The 22,461-nt window shown below is 43.5% G+C and overlaps 1 protein-coding gene and 1 pseudogene across 3 annotated transcripts in view; both read right to left on the reverse strand.

The window, feature by feature from the left end:
- SLC3A1 (solute carrier family 3 member 1) overlaps positions 1-8,144 on the reverse strand; it is a 47,445-nt gene extending 39,301 nt beyond the window's left edge. Inside the window, exons 1-3 of one of the 2 annotated variants that reach the window (XM_033175829.1) lie at positions 7,636-8,144; positions 2,920-3,015; positions 2,167-2,321 (exon numbers count right to left, since the gene is read on the reverse strand). In XM_033175829.1, coding sequence (XP_033031720.1) covers positions 2,167-2,321; positions 2,920-3,015; positions 7,636-8,065 — 681 coding nt within the window. In that variant the 5' untranslated portion in view covers positions 8,066-8,144. Of the gene's footprint in view, positions 1-2,166; positions 2,322-2,919; positions 3,100-7,635 lie in introns of both variants that reach the window. The other variant, XM_033175828.1, reaches the window with a different exon arrangement.
- A 3,404-nt stretch (positions 8,145-11,548) lies between these two features.
- Positions 11,549-12,145, reverse strand: LOC117062374 (annotated as a pseudogene). The gene has a single exon (XR_004428336.1). The product of XR_004428336.1 is annotated as a 60S ribosomal protein L12-like (transcript).
- Between the last annotated feature and the right edge of the window lie 10,316 nt (positions 12,146-22,461).

Raw genomic sequence — 22,461 nt, forward strand, 5'->3', positions numbered from 1 at the left:
TTTTGAACATATTAACTATTAGAAAATGCAACCTTGACTATAGTGAACAACTAACAAACCAATGGAAAAACTAGATGACAAAAAAGGCAGCTGTGACCATTCTATAAGCAAGAAATGATATGGTTTGAGTATAGCAGCAATTTTTAAAAGCAGACTGTGGAGCTAGAATGACTAGATCCCATCCCTTAGCCCTGTCATTTATTAGCTGAGTAACCTCAGTCTGCCTATCTGCAAAACAGGAATTACACCTGACTCATAGGATTATAGAGTGGATGAACTAAATTAACGAATATAAAACACTTAGCACAGAGCCTGGCACAGAGTAAGTATTTTGTAAATGTTTGCTAATGTCATTGCAATTTCAACAAGTCAGTGAACTGGAGGAAAAGATTAAAGCGGTGAAACTGCCAGGGCTTGCTGACAGCCTGTTCCTCAGGCTGCATGGTGGTACTATTCACTGAACCTGGAGACGAAAGGTAGGGAGAAGATCACAAATCACAAAGTCGGCCTGGAAATGTGTCAATTCTGAGTGTCCTTGGGTCACCTAAAAGTTGACGTTTAAATATTTATGGAGAAGGTCCAGAAGAGAGAAGGAGGGACTGGAGGAGGAAGGGATGATCCAGAATAAAGACAGGAGAGAACACAAACCCCAGCAAGGGGAAGCTCTGGCCTGGGACAGAAGCAGAGCTGCCAGATGAAGTGCAGGATGCCCAGTTACATCTGAATTCAGATCAACAACACATATTGTTGAGTATAAGTATGACTCATGCACCCAGGCACAGTGGCTTACACCTGTAATCCCGGCCCTTTGGGAGACCGAAGCAGGAGGATCACTTGAGCCCAAGAGTTCAAGACCAGCCTGGACAACATAGTGAAGCCCTGTCTTTACAAAAAATTAAAATACTAGCTGGGCATGGTGGCACACACCTGTGGTCCCAGCCACTTGGGAGGCAGAGCTGGGAGGATTGCTTGAGCCCAGGAGGCAAAGACTGCAGTGAGCCATGATCAAGCCACTGCACTCCAGCCTGGGAGACAGAGCAAGACCCTGTCTCTGAAAAACAAAAATAAAAAAGAAGGTATGGTCCACACTAAAACTTATTTATGCACTGCTTATCCAAAATTCAGATTTAACTGGGCATTCTGAATTTTTATTTGCTAAATCTGGTCACCCCAGAAAGGAGGGATCTGGCCTCTGTTGTAAAACGAGTGAGTAGAAAGAGGTTGGGAATGGGGCAGGCAGGCTTGATGGCCTCTGTTTTCTCTGTGAAGTCGAGTTTGCTGCTGAGAGTGATCGGGGCAGAGGCCACGATACGATGTTTGAAAAGAGGGAGGGAAGGAAAGTTGATCAGTTGGAATTAGCAAAATTCCCAAGAAGATTGGCTGGCTCAGTTCAGGTGGGGACAATGAAGGTGTGATGTCTCCAGAGACTCAACTACCAGGGTTTAGGCAAAAAGAAAGTAGATAATTGGGTTCATTCATGGCTAGGGTTTTGTCAGAGAAGACAAAAAGTCAGAAAGGCAAAGGGGACCGGGCACAGTGGTTCACACCTGTAATCCTAGCACTTTGGGAGGCTGAGGTGGGCGGATCACCTAAGGTCAGGAGTTCAAGACCAGACTGGCCAACATGGTGAAACCCCACCTCTACTAAAAATACAAAAATTAGCCGAGTATGGTGACATGCACCTGTAATCATAGCTACTGGTGAGGCTGAGGCAGGAGAATTGCTTGAACCCAGGAGGCGGAGGTTGCAGTGAGCCGAGATTGTGCCATTGCGCTCCAGCCTGGGGGTCAAGAGCAAAACTCCATCTCAAGAAAAAAATAAATAAATAAGCAAAGGGGTATGGATAGTAGAAACATGGTTATCGAACTAATGGGACATGGAATCCAAGTTGGATCGGATAGGAAGTGAAGGAAGGGTGGAAAGAGAGAATATAGGTTTGAATTTGCTAGAACACATCACCTCTATGATGAAATCAGAAACCTAAATAATAATTGGAGGCCTGGGTAAATAATAACTGGAAGCCTTATTTCTATTTCTTTCAGAAACTTCCCCCTTTCCCATAAACTATATTAATTAATTTTTTCCTCAAAAGGGTTTTACTAAACCAGTTCAATCACTGCATATCTGCCTTTTACCCCTTCGTAAATCAGACGGGTTGATACTTACCCAGTTGTTGGGTGGAATGGTTGTGCCATTTTCATGGGTACAGTCATGCCAGATATAATAATCAGTATATCTTCCTTTCCGTGTCCGACTCAATTGAAACCAAGTATGTTTATCACTGGTGTGGTTTGGTATGAAATCGATGATTAATTTTAAACCTAATGAGTAAAAAACACTTCAAATGCTAGGAAAAGTTGTATTAGAATAACATATGACAGGCCAGGCAGAGCAGTGGCTCATGCCTATAACCCTAATACATTGGGAGGCTAAGGTGGGAGGATTGCTTGAGCCCAGGAGGTGGAGGCTGAAGTGAGCCATGATTGCGCCACTGCACTCCAGCCTGGCAGACAGAGCAAGACCCTGTCTGGAAGAATAAAAAAAAAAGGGAATTGATAGGGGAGGGGCAGAAAGGAGATAGGGAAGGAAACAGGAAAGGGAAAGGAGAAAGGAAAAAAGGAAAGGGAAGGGAAGGGAAGGAAGAAAGAGAAAGAGAGAAGGAAGGAAGGAAGGAGGGAGGAGGGAGGGAGGGAAGGAGGGAGGGAGGGAGGGAAAGAAGGAAGGAAGGAAGGAAGGAAGGAAGGAAGGAAGGAGGGAGGGAGGGAGGGAGGGAGGGAGGGAGGGAGGAAGGAAGAGGGAGGGAGGGAGGGAAAGAAATAGTACATGACAGTTAAAGGGAAGAAATGCTTTAAGTAAACATTTGAAAAAATGCTTCTCTCAACCCTCACCCCCATCCTGCCCACTTTCCATTCAACTTACCTTTATCATGTATGGCTGCAACCAGATTCTCAAAATCTTCCATCGTTCCAAAAATGGGATCAACTTGCTGGAAATCTTCAACACCATATCTGAAATCTTTAAGGGACGATTTATAAAATGAAGTAATCCAAACAGTTTTTACATTTAAAGCTGTGATGTAGTCCAGTTTATCTTGAATACCTGAAGAAAAAAGTCAGTCATGAACAAATCCTACTTTGTTTTAAAGGACAAAAAATATAACAAATATGCCTAAGATGGAAATATTTACATGAAGGCAAAAATACATAGAATTTTGTTGAATTTGAGTATAATTCAAATAGGAAGATCTAGCTCTACGAAAAAAAAAACAACATCAAATTAGGCCGGGTGTTGTGGTTCACATCTGTAATCCCAGCACTTTGGGAGGCCAAGGAGGGAGGATACCTAAGGTCAGGAGTTCAAGACCAGCCTGGCCAACATGGCAAAACTCTGTCTCTACTAAAAATACAAAAATTAGCTGGGCATGGTGGCACATGCCTGTGATCCCAGCTACCTGGGAGGCTGAGGCAGGAGGATCGCTTGAACCCAGGAGGCAGAGGCTACAAGGACCCAAGATCATGTCGCTGCACTCCAGCCTGGGCGACAGAGCAAGACCCTTTCTCAAAAAAAAAAAAAAAAAAAAGAGAAAAGAAAAAGAAAATCAAATTAGTTACCTAGCAGTAATCGATGACATTTAATATAGCATTAACAAAAATCTGTGACTTACTCATTATTTTATATTTAAAACCAAGACTATGGTATTGTTCATTTATTCTACACATGGTTTTTGAGCAGCTAATCTATACCAGCTGCTGGGCTAAGTGTCAAGGAACAGAGCAGAGTAACACATGGCCCCATCGGTCACGTGGTCTACACTGCACTGTTCTAACAGCCAGGTGCCACATGTGGCTACTGAGCACGGGCAGTGTGGCTGGTTGGAATTGAGATGTGCTGTAAGGGAACAACATGTATTGGATTTTGAAGACCCTGTACTAAAAGAAAGAATGTAAAAATCTTGTTAATATTTTTATACTGGGCCGGGTATGGTGGCGCATGCCTGTAATCCCAGTACTTTGGGAGGCCATGGTGGGCAGATTGCTTGAGCTCAGGTGTTCGAGACTAGTCTGGGTAAAATGATAAAACCCCGTCTTCAAATAAAATAATAATAATAATAATAATAATATGCATACATTATACTGATTATGTGTTGAAATGATACATTGGATTAAACAGAACATATTAAAATCAATTTCACCTGCTTCTTTTTTCCTTTTTTTAATGTGGCTACTACAGAATTTACGATTTCTTATGTGACTCCCATTGTGTTTCTTTTGGGAGGTGTTGGTCTCGGAAGTGTCTGCAGGCAGGGGCGGCATGACGACGAAACTGGAGAAGAGCTAAGGAAGAGCTGCAGAAAGTGCTTTAAGGGCATCAGGGCATTAGCCCCTGACCCCCAGGGGCAGAGGAAGCTGATGACCCCTGAGGGTAAGGACAGAGAAGGTCCAGGATGGTGCGGGCAAGGGGGATCAGAGGGAAGGGCTTCCAGGCACAGCAAAGGAAAGGAGGGAGCAAGCATAGACAGGGCATGTCTAAAAAAGGGTGAGAAAGCTGGACACAGTGGCTCATGCCTATAATTCCAACACTTAGGGAGGCTGAGACAGGTGGATTACTTGAGGTCAAGAGTTCAAGACCAGCCTGACCAACATGGTGAAACCCCATCCCAACTAAAAAATACAAAAATTAGCTAGGGATGATTCTTGCCTGCCTGTAGGTGCATGCCTGTAATCCTAGCTACCTGGGAGGCTGAGGCAGGAGAATTGCTTGAATGTGGGAGGCAGAGGTTGCGGTGAGGTGAGATTATGCCACTGCACTCCAGCCTGGGCGACAGAGTGAGACTCCATCTCAAATAATAATAATAATAATAATAATAATAAATATAAATATATAAGTAAATACATCAATTAATTTTAAAAGGTGATAAATGTTGTCAGTGCACAGGGTCTGAGAAGGAGTGTAACCGCAGCACGGAAAGTAAGTTTGTGCACTCTCAGACTGCCTTTGACCTTGCTACATTTGGACTGTTTCCCTTGTTCACTTATATAGGAAGCCAGGAATTTATACAGAAGAAAATTTTAGGCTTAGCTGAGAAGACATGTGGAAATGAAACTTTGTATTTGGAACTTTGTAGGATAATGAGCAGATAATGTGTTTTCTCCTTCTAGTTCAGAGTCCTAAATGCATATTCAGCAACTTGAGTTTAGTATTCAATCTCCAGTAACTTTCTGTGTAATCCTGATGTGGCTTCCTAGAATCAGACTGTCAGAGGCCACACAGCAGGCTGAAGGTCACTAATTCCAAAGCACAGAGTCATTCGACACCTGGGATCTGGGCTCTTCCCCTATAACAGGCTGCTTTTTTTTTGAGACGGAGTCTCGCTCTGTCGCCCAGGCTGGAGTGCAATGGTGCGATCTCTGCTCACTGCAACCTCTGCCTCCCGGGTTCACGCCATTCTCCTGCCTCAGCCTCCCGAGTAGCTGAGACTCAACAGGCAACAAGAGTTTTGATCTAAGCCAGCACAGCAACACAATATATCTTACGATGAGGCACAAAGGAACATGAGGATGAAAACAAAGTGGCTAGAGAGAGAAAGTAAACAAGGGATCCCACCCCACACTTCAGGGGGAGAGAGGGCAATCAGTAAAACCAGACTTAAAGTTGGAATGGGATCTTCATAATAACAACAACGAAATCCCCTCAACCTCAAAGACAAATGCCTATGGATTGCAGGAAGTAAAACATTTCTCCGAGAAGAGGTATTGGAAATGACAAACGTCAGAGCTGATTAGAAACCACCATGTGTATAGGAATGTTGGACCTATCTAGAAGGAGATTATTAGGAAGGCAGGGCCAGGAAGTGGTAAACGTATCTCTGGATTCAGGGCTTTAGGTCTATTCAGTCAGAACATTGCTTTTGCTGTGTGCAAAAGGCAGCAGGTAATAGGTCATGTGTTGGGGAAAGGGAGTCACTCAAGGCAGGATTAAAGGATGCTAGAAACACATCCAAAGCCAAAGAGTCTGGGGTGGGGAGCCCATGGTCTGATTAGGGAAGCTAAAGAAAGAATAATGAAGGCAATGGGTTTGAGCTGCACCGTGAAGGATGGATACACTCTTCTTCAATGAGTCACAACGCAGGACAATTTTTTAAAAGAGAATGATACAGCCGGATGCGGTGACTCACGCCTATAATCCCAGAGCTTTGGGAGGCTGACGCAGGCAAATCACCTGAGATCAGGAGTTCGAGACCAGCCTGACCAACACGGAGAACCCTCGTCTCTACTAAAAATACAAAATTGGCAAGGCATGGTGGCGCATTCCTGTAATCCCAGCTACTCAGGAGGCTGAGCCAGGAGAATTGCTTGAACCCAGGAGACGGAGGTTGCAGTGAGCTGAGATCATGCCATTGCACTCCAGCCTGGGCAACAAGAGTGAAACTCTGTCTCAAAGAGAGAGAGAGAGAGAGAGAGAGAGAGAGAGAGAGAGAGAGAGAGAGAGAGAGAGAATGATACCAGTGTGAAAAAGGAAATCCTTCTACTAGTGATTAAGGAAAGTTGCAGGTTTCAAGAGTTCATTTGTAACATTTTAAAGATACATTAAGCCCATTTCTACTTTCCACATTCATATCATCCTGTTTTGTTTTCTTCAAACCAATTATCATTGTAAAACATTAGTTTGTTAGTTTCCTTATTTGTTTCGTATTGTTGCCTTGAACTAGAGTGACCATACTAACCAATTTGCTCAGAAGTTCCCAGTGTATGCCTGCCATCTGGCAGAATTTTACCCTTAGGTATGTTCTGGTTTGAGCAATGTATTGTAAGGATGTTTTACATATAACACCCCCCCAAGAAATTATTAACTTAGCTTTTAAAAAATAATTTTTCACTTTTTTTTTTTTTTTGGAAATGGGGGTCTCCCTATGTTGCCTAAGCTGGCTGGCTGAAAGCTCCTGGGCTCAAGCAATCCTCCCACCTCAGCCTGCCAAGTAGCTGCAACTACAGTCATGTACCACTACCCCTGGTTAATTCTTTACTTCAGTTTCATACTAATATGGACATGGTTTTAAACAATCCTTAATTCAAGTAATGACGAATGCATACTGCTACACCTTTTCTCCTTTCCTTCCCTTTTTTAGAATTTAAACTTTAAGACTCAGCCTATACTTTTTACAGATATAACTTGATTTTTTAAAAAAAATATTATTTATGCTCTATTCACTAATAAACTCCCAGCCACACAGCCAAACGAGCCACATCGTATACTGGGAAAGCAATTCCCAACTGCCACCCTGACATATTCAAATATAAAGTTCCCAGAAACAGGACATAGATTTTAGAAGGAAGGCTGCTCTATGTAAGAAGTTAGAATTGATGACTGAACAACTATATGTACTTAGTGGGCAATAAATTAAACAACTCATTTGGCTCAAAGGCCTTCAGCAAATAGCCTTTCAGCTAGTAAAAGAACTGCTGGGTTCTGCTGAGTGATTTTCTAAGAATATCATAAACAAGGAGCAACTTGGCATGACCATTCATAATGGAATGTGCTTACTGAACAACCCAGGCATAATTTGGTTCCGAGGAACGAAAGAACCATAAACCCATCTTTCCTGGCACCCACCCTGAACAATCTCTGGGCATGTACCTTTCAGATCTCCGTTCCCATCCTTGTTACTGTCCTTGAAAGACCTCGGGTAGATCTGGTACATGGGCCCCTCCTGCCACCAGTCTAGGCACTTTGGAGAGAGGATAATGATGGCTATGGTGGCCGCGATGAGCACCAGGACAGAAGCCACGGCGAGCCAGAAGAGGATCTCCCGGGGTATGCGGTAGCGGGCCTGGCCAGAGAACTGGAACAGAACCTCCTTGGGCATCCCCGCGTAGGGCTGGACGCCCTTGAAGTCTGGCTCCTGGGAGCCAAGTATGCTCATGGTGCTGTGCTGCAGGTTGTCTGCTGTGCTACCTGTATCCGGGGTCTGCTCCAGAATGTCTTCATTATGGACAAACCCGTTGTTTGTCTGGCATCCCTTCATATTCATCCCAATGGAGTCTCTCTTGCTTTTATCTTCAGCCATGTCTCACTGACTTATGCCTTCAGGGTGCCTTACTCCAGTAAGGGAGGTAGAAGAGTGGCTTGCTGAATGCTTGGTCTTGTTAATGAACTTTGTGTGGTTTATAAATAAACCTGGCTGGACAAAGTCCAGCCAAGGAAGAAAGGGTAAAAGTACAGAGGTTTAAAAAAAAAAAATCTCGGGACGGGCGTGGTGGTTCACTCCTGTAATCCCAGCACTTTGGGACGCTGAGGCGGGCAGATCCCCCGAGGGCAGGAATTGGAGACTAGCCTGGCCAACATGGCTCAACCCCAGCTCTACTAAAGGTACAAAACTTAGCCCGGCGTGGTGGCACATGCCTGTAATCCCTGCTACTTGGGACGCTGAGGCAGGAGAATTGCTTGAACCTGGGAGGTGGAGGTTGTGGTGAGTGGAGATCATGCCATTGCACTCCAGCCTGGGCAACAAGAGTGAAACTTGGTCTCAAAAAAAAAAAAAAAAAAGGCTAGGCATGGCGGCACGTGCTGTAATTCCAGCTACTTGGGAGGCTGAGGCAGAAGAATCACTTGAATCCAAGAGGCAGAGGTTGCAATGAGCTGAGATAGCACCACTGCACTCCAGCTTGGGTGACGGGACAAAAGGACTGAAATTCTGACACATGCTGCAACATAGATGAACTTTGAGGACATTATGCTAAGTGAAATAAGCCAGACACAAAAGAAGTGTGATTTCACTTAGATGAGGTATCTAGAGTAGTCGGATTCATAGGAACAGAAAATAGAAAGGTGGTTACTGGAGGTTGGAGGAAGGGGATAATGGGGAGTTACTGTTCATTGAGCAGAGAATTTCACTTTGGGATGATGAAAAGTATTCTGGAGATGGATAGTGGTGATGGTTGCATAAGAATATAAATGTACTTAATGCCACTGAAATGTTATATATGTTTTACCACAACTATTTTTTAAAGCTTAAAGCTTTCTCTATTTAGCCAGGTATAAGAAAAATGACTTTGGGGGGAAATTATTTTTCTTATACGTGGTTAAATAGAGAAAGTGGGAAGATAGCTTGAGCCCAGGAGTTGGAGACCAGCCTGGACAATATAGTAAGACCTCATCTCTACAAAAAAAAATTTTTTTTTAATTAGCTGAGCATGGTGGTGCACCCATGTAGTCCCAGTTACTCAGGAGGCAGGCTGATGTAGGAGGATCACTTGAGTACAGAAGGCAGAGGTTGCAGTGAGCTGAGATGAGCCCAGGAGGCAGAGGTTGCAGTGATCTGAGATCACGCCACTGTACTCCAGCCTGGGTGACAGAGCAAGATTCTGTCTCAACGACAACAAAATTGAATGTAATGATTTATGATGTCCCTTTCATCAGGAGCACATACAGCTCTATGAATCATTTGATCTGATCATGAGATTTTTTTTCTTTTAAATGATGATAGTTATCTGGGGCCCTAATCTTAGTGTTTCTTTTGTGGAGTGGCTTAGAAGCACTATATAGTATAGAGGTATAGAGGAAGGAGCTACTTAATCTTGGATAAATTATATTTAAAAATGAGTAAATCCCAATACTTGGCTCATTGAATGCACTCAGTGATACCTCTCATTATTATTAATTATGCCCACTGAATATTTTTTATTTTTTGAGAAAGAGTTTCACTCTTATTGCCCAGGCTGGAGTGCAATGGCGTGATCTCAGCTCACCCACAACCTCTGCCTCCGGGGTTCAACCAATTCTCCTGCCTCAGCCTGCTGTGTAGCTGGGATTACAGGTGCCCGCCAACATGCCCAGCTAATTTTTTGTATTTTTAGTAGAGACAGGTTTCACTGTTGGCCAGACTGCTCTGGAACTCCTGACCTCAGGTGATCCACCCGCCTTGGCCTCCCAAAGTGCTGGGATTATAGGCGTGAGCCACCACACCTGGCACCAAATCATTTTCTAACAAAGAGCAGCCAGTAAAGTCAAGCTGCAGACATAGACAAGCAAACTGGGAGCTTGCACAGGTGGATGCCACAGGAAAGAACTACCTGGGCCTAAACATGTTCAAAATGGCGGCTCCATCTCCCCTTGTCTGCCAGCCACGTGTACAGTAAGGAGCAGACAAGATGGCCTCAGCCAAGGGGAGAGTTCATTTGCATAATAAGATTAGGGTGGGGCCACCAGCCTTCCATGTGTGCTATGTAAACGTCACACCGGACCCAAAAAACCTGTGAGCCCTACCTAAATCCAACATGGCCGCCTCAAGCTGGACTGTCAAATCTGGCCTGTCCACCACCAGCTGACCTTTTCCTCTTGGAAGTCCCTTCTTTCTCACTAAAGAGAGAGCTATTTTCCTTTCTTTTTCTCCTTCTTTTGCCTATTAAACATCTGCTCCTGGCCAGGCACGGTGGCTCAGGCCTAGTAATCCCAGCACTTTAGGAGGCCAAGGCGGGTAGATCACCTGAGGTCAGGAGTTGGGGACAAGCCTGACCAACATGAAGAAACCCCGTCTCTACTTAAAAATACAAAATTAGCTGGGTGGGGAGGCTTGTCCCTGTAATCCCAGCTACTCAGGAGGCTAAGGCAGGATTGCTTGAGCCCGGAAGGTCAAGCTGTGATCACCCCACTGCACTCCAGCCTAGGTGACAGTGAGTGAGGCTCAAAACAAAAAAAGAAAATACACCACAGTTTATAAGTGGGCATGTGAGATTTTTTTCGTTTGTTTTTGGCTATTATAAATAAAACTGCTACAAGCAATCATGTACAACTCTTTCTAAGAATATAGCTTCCTTTTCTCTTAGGAACCAACTAGCAGTGAAATAGCTGGATAATACGGTAAGTGTATAGTTAATTTTTAAGAAACTGCCAAACTGTTTTGGTAAGTAGTTGTATTGAGGCAGGAAAATAGGGTTTGAAGTCAGGGAACGTAAGGCTGTTTCACTCAGTGTTCTTAGAACTAAACTGAAAGGAAAACCCTAATTTTCCATGCCTAAATCACAAAAGGACCAGAGGCTACTCCCTTTGCAAATCCCCCACCTTTTCTGCCAGGCATGGGAAATTGACTGTCAGCAACCAGTCAGACTGATTGCGGGTGAGGTCTTCCTTTGCAACTTTGTAACTTCACTCCAGCCTCTGAATGGTTGCTGTCCACAACCAATCAGACTGATTATGGGCCGAGTCTCCGTTTGCATAGAAGTGTAACTTTGTAACTTCACCCTAGCCTCTGATTGGTTGCTTTCTGCAACCAATCATATGTTTGCACAGGAGTGTAACTTTTGTAACCACGTCATCCTCTGGTTGGCTGCTTTCTGCAACCTTTCAGACTGATTGTGGGCTACCACTTCATTTACCTGAGGTGAGCATGAAGTGGCCAATGGGAAACTTCTAGAGGGTATTTGGACCCGAGAAGATTCTGTATCCGGGGCCCTTGAGCCGCTGCTCGGCCTGCTCCCACGCTGTGGAGTGTACTTTCGTTTTCAATAAATCCCTGCTTTGGTTTTTTTTTTTTTTTTACCAGTTATCAAATGATCCTTTATTGAAATATTTTCCTTTGTGCTTAACTGACTGGGCAATCCACAGCACCACTGTTGATGTCATCTATGATGTCATGAGGGTGGCGCCATCAACATTACAACCCATAGAGTGGGCAGTCCCCGGGATCTCTTTAAGGGTTCCAGAGAGTTCTCTGGCTAAGGATCGGTGCTGCATCTGTCGAGCAATGTTGACGATCTCATCAAAAGTGATATTCCCACTGTGTTTAATGTTTTTCTGTTTCTTTCTGTCTCTTGGTGGTTCCTTGAGGGCTTTGATGATCAGGGCAGAGGCAGAAGGTATCACCTCAATCTGGGCCTGTCTGTTCTGAATGGTGAGTTTCACTGTAATCCTCAGGCCCTTCGTCACCTGTTGCCTTGGCAATGTCATCACCAATTTTTTTTGGAGACAGACCCAGGGGGCCGATCTTGGGGGCCAGGGCAGAAGTGTCACCGACTTCACCTCCGGTGCCCCTCAGGTACAAGACTTGATCTCGTTGGGGTCGAACTTCGGCGGCATGGTGGAGGCGGCTGGTGTGGGATGAACCCGGATTTGGGACGACCGAAGAAAGTTGCACGTTGGCCTCCTCCGAGCCAAAAGGGGAGACAGCTGCTTTCGTTCTTTTGTTGCTTCATTCTTTCTTTGCTGGGCGTTTTGTCCAATTCTTTGTTCAAAACGCCAAGAATCTGGACAATTTGCAGCCACAACCCTCTACAGGTGACAGTATCATTTTGCGTCGCCTTCATTGGCCTATGAGAGTGTGAATTCTTTCACATTCTTGTCAGCACTTGGTATGTTGTCTGTTTAATTTCAGTGATTCTAGTAGGTAGGTAGTGGTGTCTCATTATGGTTTTAATTTGTACTTCTCTAAAGACTAATGGTGTTGAGTATCTTTTCATGTGTTTATTTGCCATCCATATATCTTCCTTGGTGGAGCTGATGCTGGCAGCCAGCTGGGTGGGGAGTGGGGCTGGGGGCATCTCTGTTCTCAATACCTGTATTGCTTCAATGTAGTCTCCATGTTGGCTACTGTGGGCGTCTTCATAGCATGCTGGCTTGGTACCAAATGTTAAGTGTCCCAGTTGAGACAGCAGGCAAGGCAGAAACGATATCCTTTTTGTGACCTAGCCTCAGAACTTACATAGCTTGTTTTTGACTGTACTTTATGTGCTAAGCCCAGAGACAGTGTGTAAAGGGACTAAGAAGTTATAAGGCAAAGGGCATAGATACAGGAGGCTACAAATTGGGCTATTCATGCAATTATCTGTTGTGTATTTTTTATTGTAGTAGAAACACATAAAATTTATCATCTTAATCATTTTTAAGTATACGGTTCAGAGTGTTAAGTATATTCACATTGCTCTGAAACCAATCTCCAGAACTTTTTCATCTTGCAAATCTGAAACTGTATATATCCTTTAAACAATGCCCCCTTGCCTCCCCTCAGCCCAGGGTAACCAACATTCTACTTTGTTTCTATGAATTGACCACGTAGATATATAAGTGCAATCCTATAGCATTTGTCTTTTTGTGATTGGCTTATTTCACTTAGCACAATGTCTTCAAGGTTCATACATGTTGTAGCATGTGACAGGATTTCTTTCATTTTATTTAATAAACAAGATCTTGCTCTGTTGCCCAGGCTGGAGTGCAGTGGCACAATTATATCTCACTGTAGCCTTGAACTCCTGGGCTCAAGTGATCCTCCTGCCTCAGCCTCCTAAGTGACTGGGACTACAGGCATGCACCACCACATCCAGCTAATTTTTATTTTTGGTAGAGATAGGGGTCTCACTATGTTACCCAGGCTGGTCTCAAACTCCTGGCCTCAGGCAGTCCTCCTGCCTTGGCTTCCCAAAGTGCTAGGATCACAGGCATGAGCCACTGTGTCTGGCCTTTCCTTTTTAAGGCTGGATAATATCCCATTGTATGTGTATACTACATTTTGTTTATCCATTTATCAGTCATATACTTGGTTTGCTTCCATCTTTTGGCTATTGTGAATAACACTGCTTATGAACATGAGTGTGCAAATATTTCTTTGAGACCCTGCTTTCAATTCTTTTGGATATATATTCAAAAGTGAGATTGCTGTGCCATATGGTAGTTCTATTTTTAATTTTTTGAGGACTATTCATACTGTTTTCTATAGCAGTTACCCCATTTTACAATCCCACTAACAGTGCATGGGGGCTTCAATTTTGCAACATCCTCATCAACACTTGTTATTTTCTGTTTTGTTTTGTTTTGTTTTGTATTTTGATAATAGCCATCCCAATGAGTGTGAGGTGATAGCTCAATGTGGTTTTGACTTGCATTTCTCTAATGAAATTGGTGATGTTGAGCATCTTTTCATGTGTCCTCATTGGCTATTTGGATATCATCTTTGGAGAAATGTCTGTTCGAGTCCTTTGCCCATCTTTTTATCAGGCTATTGGATATTTTGTTGCTGAGTTGTAAAAATGCTTTCATTTGTATTTCCAAGAGGCACTGGTACTGCCTGAGCTGAAAGCTTCAGCCTGATGACAGGCAAGTGTTTCTGTGTATCTCAGACCCAAGTGTGTGACAATCACAGCTAGGGGATTTCAGTGCCCATTTCAACTTCTTCCTGGTGGCCAACCCTCTAGGCTTGACAAATCAACACAAAACACACCCAAACAGAAAAGCATAATCTGATCCTTACATGACGTCATCGGCCAACAATGTAAGTGAATTCACGGTGTAATGGGCTGGTTTATAAAGGATCTTACCCATAGGGTGTCTCAGCTCTTTACTGCTTAAACATTTAGTTCTCAAAAAGAATCCAGAATCACAAAAGAAACAACGACACATTATATCTGGTCTTTAACAAAGTTCTATTGAAAAAATCACCCAACAGCTAAATGCCACATTTAATGCCCTGTGACAAATATTTCTAATTCAGACACATGAGCTGTTCTGGAAAACTTCTAATTAGGAGCATGGATAGACATTGTACTGCCACGAATAGTCTCACTGCAAATTCAAAGAGCATAAATTACACAGTCACATGTTACTTTCAAAATGCTGCCAGTCATCTGAGAACACTGTGTGTTAGAACTTCATCAGGACACAAACATTATTCTCTGCCATCTTACAGCTGGGGAAATGTGGTTCTTGGATGCGGAGTGAATTCCTCCATTCCCAGGCCAGCCTGGTATCCCTGGGAGAGGCTGTATGACTCTCTGACCTTTAATGGTCACTCTCATGGCAAGACCTGACAAAAAGCCAGGAAAGATTCAGCATGGCTATGGGTGCTGGGTCAGGGACTCTGAGTACACATATCAGAGAAATGCATGCCAATATAGGTTGGAAAGACACAAAATGTGTCATACCTTTAGGAATTTGCTTTACCCACATCTAGGCTTGTGTGTCAAACCATTCTGAACGTGTGTCTTTAAAATAAAACCCACTGACCCTATACAATCTGTCAGACTATTAACCTCAAAACACTCATTTCATACCTCTAAAGCTATCAATGGCTTATCATTATAAAGAGAACAAATGCCAATTTCTTAGCTTAGAAGTCTAAGCTACAGTTTATGCTCAAAATAAATTTCCAATCTTACTGATTTCTTAGTATTTCCAAATCAGGCTCTGTGCTCCAGCCGGTCAGTGCTGCCGAGGGTTCCCTCACTACAGAACGTGAGCACCTCATTCTGGACATTTTCTCCCTCCTGTCTTTGAGGCCCAGCTCCAGCCTCCATCCCCCTACTACCAACATCAGTCCAGCAGACACTGATCCAGCCCAGTCTGAGTCATATATTTGTACAATCATCCTTATAATGGTAGCTTTTTTCTTTCTTTTTTGAGTCTCACTCTGTCACCCAGGCTGGAGAGCAGTGGCATGATCTCGGCTCACTGCAACCTCTGCCTCCGGGTTCAAGCAATTCTCCTGCCTCAGCCTCTGAGTAGCTGGGACTACAGCCGCACACCACCACACCCAGTTAATTTTTTTGTACTTTTAGTAGAGATGGGGTTTCACCATATTGCCTAGGCTGGTGTCAAACTCCTGACCTCAGGTGATCTGCCTGCCTAGGCCTCCCAAAGTGCTGGGATTACAGGTGTGAGCCACTGCGACTGGCATGGTAACTTTTTTTTTTTTTTGAGACAGAGTCTCTCTTTGTCACCCAGGCTGGAGTACAGTGGCACAATCTTGGCTCACTGCAACCTCCGCCTCCCGGGTTCAAGCGATTCTTCTGCCTCAGCCTCCTGAGTAGCTGCAACTACAGGCACCGGCCACCATGCCCAGCTAATTTTTGTATTTTTAGTAGAGATGGGGTTTCACCATATTGGCCAGGCTGGTCTCGAACTCCTGATCTCGTGATCTGCCCGCCTCGGCCTCCCTAAGTGCTAGGATTACAGGTGTGAGCCACTGCGCCCAGCAGTAGCTATTTTAATATATGATTTTGTTCTGTCTTCCCACCCTAGGCACTGTGAGTCGTACCTGTTGCCACAGTGAATAGTTCAGAGCTTTGCCCACGGTCACAGAATCTGGTTGAGGAAAGGATCTTGAAGTTCCAGGTTCTTCTCAAAGGACTTCTCAAACTGTAATGTGCATATGATTTTCCTGGAGATTTTGTTAAAACACAGGTTTTGATTCAGGAGATTTTGGGTGGAGCCTGGGATTCTGCATTTCTGACCACCTCCCAGGTGACATCAGTGCTGTGGTCCCTAGACTGCATTTGCATGAGGTTGCAAACATAAAAACCTGCAGGACTGGGATGGCACACTCACATGAATGAAGCAGGCAGGGTGAGAGGCAGTAGAAAATGGTGGGGATGATGGCAAACTAGAGGCTCATGCCATGCCCACAGGGCCACAGCCACTGTGCTCCAGCAACATGTGGGCTCAAGGTGGCCAGATCTAATTTTTCTAGGGAAGCTGCAAATCTGTATTAACAAGTAAAATTCCACACATTTTAAATGTTGCCAATTCACTCAAATCCACGTTTGATTTAAAGGACCTTTTGTGTGATGGAATAATACTCCGAGTCTTTGCTCTTCTGAGGTTATAACTGTCTCTCTATACTCGGGTTTATTTATACAACAGCATTCTTTAAACAGCAACAAAAAAATTAATTACAAAAAAATCTGTGGCTTTATCAATAAATAGTCAACCTGCTAGTTTGTGTGTTCTTTTTTTTTTTTTTTTTTGAGACAGAGTCTCACTGGAATGCAATGGCATGATCTTGGCTCACTGCAACCCATGTCTCCCGGGTTCAAGCGATTCTCCTGCCTCAGCCTCCTGAGTGGCTGGGATTACAGGTGCCCACCACCATGCCTGGCTAATTTTTGTATTTTTAGTAGAGAAGGGATTTCACCATGTTGGTCAGGCTGGTCTCGAACTCCTGATCTTAGTTGAGCCACCCGCCTCAGCCTCCCAAAATGCTGGGATTACAGGCCCAGCCAGTTTGTGCGTTCAATTAGAACAATGGTTCCCAAATTTTGGGATTTCATAGGCAAGGAAAATTCCAAAAAAAGTCCAACAATATTTTAGAAGCCAAAGTAAGGTGCCCACATCTTATTTTGCTCAATAAAGATATTTACAAATAATCTGGCTGGGTGTGGTGGCTCACACCTGTAATCCCAGCACTTTGGGAGCCTGAGGCAGGTGGATCAGTTGAGGTCAGGAGTTTGAGACCAGCCTGGCCAACATAGTGAAACCCTGTCTCTATTAAAAAATACAAAAATTGGCCGGGCGTGGTGGCTCACACCTTCCAGCACTTTGGGAGGCCAAGGCAGGCAGATCACTTGAGGTTGGGAGTTCAAGACCAGTCTGACCAACATGGAGAAACTCCGTCTCTACTAAAAATATATAATTAGCTGGGCATGGTGGCGCATGTCTATAATCCAAGCTACTTGGGAGGCTGAGGCAGGAGAATCGCTTGAACCTAGGAGGCGGAGGTCGCGGTGAGTTGAGATCGTGGCATTGCACTCTCCAGCCTGGGCAACAAGAGCGAAACTCTGTCTCAATAATAATAATAATAATAATAATTTAAAAATACATATATATATATACACACACACACAAATTAGCTGGGCGCAGTGGCTCACGCTTGTAATCTCAGCACTTTGGGAGGCCAAGGCAGGCAGATCACCTGAGGTCAGGAGTTCAAGACCAGCCTGGTCAACATGGTGAAACCCCATTTCTACTAAAAATACAAAAACTAGTCAGGCATGGTAGCAGGCGCTTGTTGTCCCAGACACTTGGGAGGCTGAGGCAGAAGAATCACTTAAGCCTGGGAGGCAGAGGTTGCAGTGAGCCAAGATTGCTCCATTGCACTCCAGCCTGGGTGACAAGAGTGAAACTCTGTCTCAAAAAAAAATTTAGCCAGGTGTGGTAGCATACATCTATAATCTCAGCTACTTGCAGCTACTTGGGAGACTGAGGCAAGAGAATCGCTTGAACCTGGGAGGTGGAGGTTGCAGTGAGCTGAGATCATGCCACTGCACTCCAGCCTGGGCAACAGAACGAGACTCCGTCTCAAAAAAAAAAAAAGGCTGGGCATGGTGGCTCATGCCTGTAATCCCAGAACTTGGGAGACTGAGGCGAGAGGATCACAAGATCAGGAGTTCGAGACCAGCCTGGCCAACATGGTGAAACACCATCTCTACTAAAAATACAAAAATTACCTGGGCGTGGTGGCACACGCCTGTAGTCCCAGCTACTTGGGAGGCTGAGGCATGAGAATCGCTTGAACCCAGGAAGCAGAGGTGCAGTGAGCCGAGATCGTGCCAATGCACTCCAGCCTGGGCGACAAAAGCAAGACTCCATCTCTAAAATAATAATAATAATAATAAATAAATAAGGGTGCACACACTGAGAAGGAGTGCAGCTGCAACACAGAAGGTAAGTTTGTGCCAGTATTTGAGGAGTCTTTTTTTCCACTCTCAGACTGCTTTTGAACTTGCTAAATTTTGACTTTTTCCCCTGTTCTCTTACATAGGAATCTAGGAACTTATATAGAAGAGAATTCTAGGCCGGGCTTAGAAGACATGTGAAAATGAAATTTTGTATTAGGAACACTGTAGGCTAATAGGCAGCCTGGGTGACAGAGCAAGACTCTGTCTCAAAAAAAAAATAACAATAAAAGTAAAATAAAATAAAAATAATATCTCATCTCCTCCCAATATCTTATTTTGTGAAGGACATTATAAAACATGCAGAAAAAAATATAATCTTACATCAAAGGATAGCTCTTTTAAGTAGAATAAATGGTAACTTTATGGAAAATCTACATTTTCTTTTTTTCTTTTTTTAAGACAGACTCTGGCTCTGTCTCCCAGGCTGGGAGTGGCTCAATCTTGGCTCACTGCAACCTCTACCTCCTGGGCTCAACCCATCAGTCTCCCCAGTAGCTGTGACTACAGGAGCACACCACCATGCCTGGCTGATTTTTGTATTTTTGTAGAGATGGGGTTTCGCCATGTTGGCCAGGCTGGTCTTGAACTCCTGAGGTCAAGGAATCCACCCACCTCCCAGAGTGCTGGGGTTTCAGGCGTGAGTCACCACACATGGCAGGCCTTACTCTCCTAATTGTATGATGGACATGTGCAAACTTTGACCCAAGTTCTGGTTTTGGGGAACCATTGATTATCAGAGCCATCCTATTGACAGGTAAGTAAAGTGGGACAGAGAAAGATTCCATGACCTGCTCGGAGTCTCATGCTTTAAGGGCATAGCCTAGTGCTCCCTGTGCTCTCGCTGATGGAGTTATAATTTCATGGTAATTCATCTTCACTCAGCATGTTGAAATGGGAAAGTACAGGTTTTAAGCCAGATTGACATGGGTGTGAATCTCAGATCAGCAACTTCCGAGCTTTGTAGTCTTAGATAAGTTACTCAGTCTCTTTATTTTTTTCATCTGTTACTTACTTTATTTTTATTTATTTTTATTTTTTGAGATGGATTTTTGCTCTTGTTGCCCAGGATGGAGTGCAATGGCCTGGTCTCAGCTCACTGCAACCTCTGCCTCCTGGGTTCAAGTGATTCTCCTACCACAGCCTCCCAAGTAGCTGGGATTACAAGTGCATGCCACCACACCTGGCTTAGTTTTGTATTTTTAGTAGAGATGGGGTTTCACCATGTTGGCCAGGCTGGTCTCAAACTCCTGACCTCAGGTGATTCACCTGCCTCAGTCTCCCAAAGCGCTGGGATTACAGGCATTAGCCACCACGCCTGGCCTGTCACATTTACTTTATAAGGTTGTTATGAAGATTAAATAAAATACCACATAAAACTACCTCCCAGTGGTAACGGGCTCCTCTTGTAAAAATTGGTCAGCTCCCTCACCAGCAAAGAACGTTGCATGGCAAGGCCTATATCATGGATAAAAGTTGTCATTGTTAAAATAAGTATGATAATAAAATTACAGTTAGTATTAAGGTCTGTCTCTCAGGACAATGGGGTCTACTCACTACATTTAGAGAACTAAAGGGAACATCTCAAATTGTTCTTTACAAGATAAGAATGATCTCCTTTGAAGTAATTTCCCTTTCCCTTTTCCTTTCCCTTTCCTCCTTTCCTTTCCTGTTACCTTTCCTTTCCTCTTCTCCTTTCCTTTCTTTTTTTAACAGGGTCTTGCTCTGTCGCCCAGGCTGGAGTGCAGTGGTACAATCTTGGCTCACTGCAACCTCCGCCTCCTAGACTCAAGTGATCGTCCAACCAGGGTACTCCACCATGCTTGACTAATTGTTTTTGGGTTTTTTTTTTTGTTGTTGTTGTTGTTGGTTGGTTGGTTGATTTTGTAGAGACGGGTCTCCCTATATTGCCTAGGCCAGTCTTGAACTCTTGGGCTCAAGAGATCCTCATGCCTCGGGCTTCCAAAGTGCTGGGATTACAGGTGTGAGCACCTAGTGGAAGTAATTTTTCTATCCTCACTTATCCCAAAAAGCAGCTAGAAAATTCTCTCACTAAATAAGAAATAAATACTAGTTCTACTCGATAGTAAACACTGAGTAGGAGGAGACTAGAACAACAAAACATTATATATTCACCATAATATCTTTTTTGTTTCTTTTTCCTTCTTTCCATCCTTTAAAATATATTTGTTTAATATAATTGATATGACTGTGAGGACAAAGACTCTTAGCTCTTCTAAGTTCTATTTATTTTATTTTATTTTTTGAGTCGGAGTCTTGTTTTATCGCCCAGGCTGGAGTGCAGTGGCACAATCTCAGCTCACTGCAACCTCTGCCTCCTGGGTTCAAGTGATTCTCCTGCCTCAACCTCGCAAGTAGCTGAGATTACAGGAGCACAATATCATGCCCAGCTAATTGTTTTTATTTATTTATTTATTTATTTATTATTATTATTATTATTATTATTTTTTGAGATGGAGTCTCGCTCTGTCTCCCAGGTTGGAGTGCAGTGGCACGATCTTGCTCACTGCAACCTCCGTCTTCTGGGTTCAAATGATTCTCCTGCCTCCGCCTCCTGAGTAGCTGTGACTACAGGTGCGTGCCACCATGCCCGGCTAATTTTTTTGTATTTTTAGTAGAGATGGGGTTTCACCGTGTTAGCCAGGATAGTCTCGATCTCCTGACCTTGTTATCCACCCGCCTCAGCCACCCAAATTACTGGGATTACAGGCGTAAGCCCCTGCACCCGGCCCCAAGTTCAATTTAATAATAGTGCCTTTGCTTAAATCATGATTGTTCAGAAGTTCTTAATAATTCTGCTTTAAGTCAAGGGAAATGATCTTAGTACAAGGGAACATGGTAAACTGCATAAATTCTAGTCATAGATGGTATCTGTGTCCTTATCTACTCCTGACAGCCAAGAATAAAAAATTGTAGAGCTAAATCTTCAATAGGAGTCAATCTGATTTGTTGGAATGTTTTAACAAGAATAATTGTCACCTTATATTGCTTGCTAAATATAAAAAAGTATAATCTTTTAGAAAGACAAAGTAAAAGTAAAACCTACTCTGAATTTTACATTTGTAGCTAAAGTATACTTCAATTAGCAACCAAAGGTTAATCTGTGAAACGTTTCTAAACTATCTTAGATAAATTTATATTTTCTAAAATCAGAGATTTTTGCATGCCAGTTAATCATGCAGAGTCCCAGAAGATGCAGACCCTAATTTTCAGATATGGGGACTTCCTGATGGATATTTCACTATTTAGTATTGGTTCTCTTCATAAAAGCACCCTATGTTATTTGATTGTATAAACAGTCTATCATAACAAGTTGCACATTTGTTTTCAGTGATGTCTACAATCTACAGCTGGGGTCAACAAACTTCAGCAAATGTCAAATCCAGCTCCAAGCCTGTTTTTGCATATAAAGTTTTATTGGAACACAAGCACTTTAATTTGTTGATGTGTTGTCTATGGCTACTTGTCATAACAGCAGAGTTGAGAGACAGAGACCACATGGCTTTCAAATCTAAAATATTCACTCTCTGGCCCTTTACAAAGTTTGTTGACTCTGATCCATAGAATAAAGAACAATAACCATATATGTTACAGGATCATTACTAACAATGTAACTATTTCCAGAGCCTTAAAGGATGCCATCCTAAGCCTATAGCATCCCTTTTTGCCAGAAAGGTAATCATCTTTGCTTAAAAGGTAGAAGCCTGCTTTCCTAAAGCTTGAAGTGGCATCAAAATAGAATTCGAAATTAAAATGGAGGCACTCTACTCCTTATAAGTAGCAAATGAAAGTGTGCGTGGCTTTGGCAACATTTACTGTATTATTCTGTTTTCATGCTGCTGATAAAGACATATCCAAGACCGGGAAGAAAAAGAGGTTTAATTGGACTTACAGTTCCACATGGCTGGGGAGGCCTCAGAATCATGGCAGGAGGCGAAAAGTACTTCTTCCATGGTGGCAGCAAGAGAAAAATGAGCAAGAAGCAAAAGCGAAAATCCCTAATAAA

This window comes from Trachypithecus francoisi, unplaced genomic scaffold, assembly GCF_009764315.1.
Source record: "Trachypithecus francoisi isolate TF-2019V2 unplaced genomic scaffold, Tfra_2.0 Lachesis_group17, whole genome shotgun sequence".
In the NCBI taxonomy this organism is placed as follows: domain Eukaryota; kingdom Metazoa; phylum Chordata; class Mammalia; order Primates; family Cercopithecidae; genus Trachypithecus; species Trachypithecus francoisi.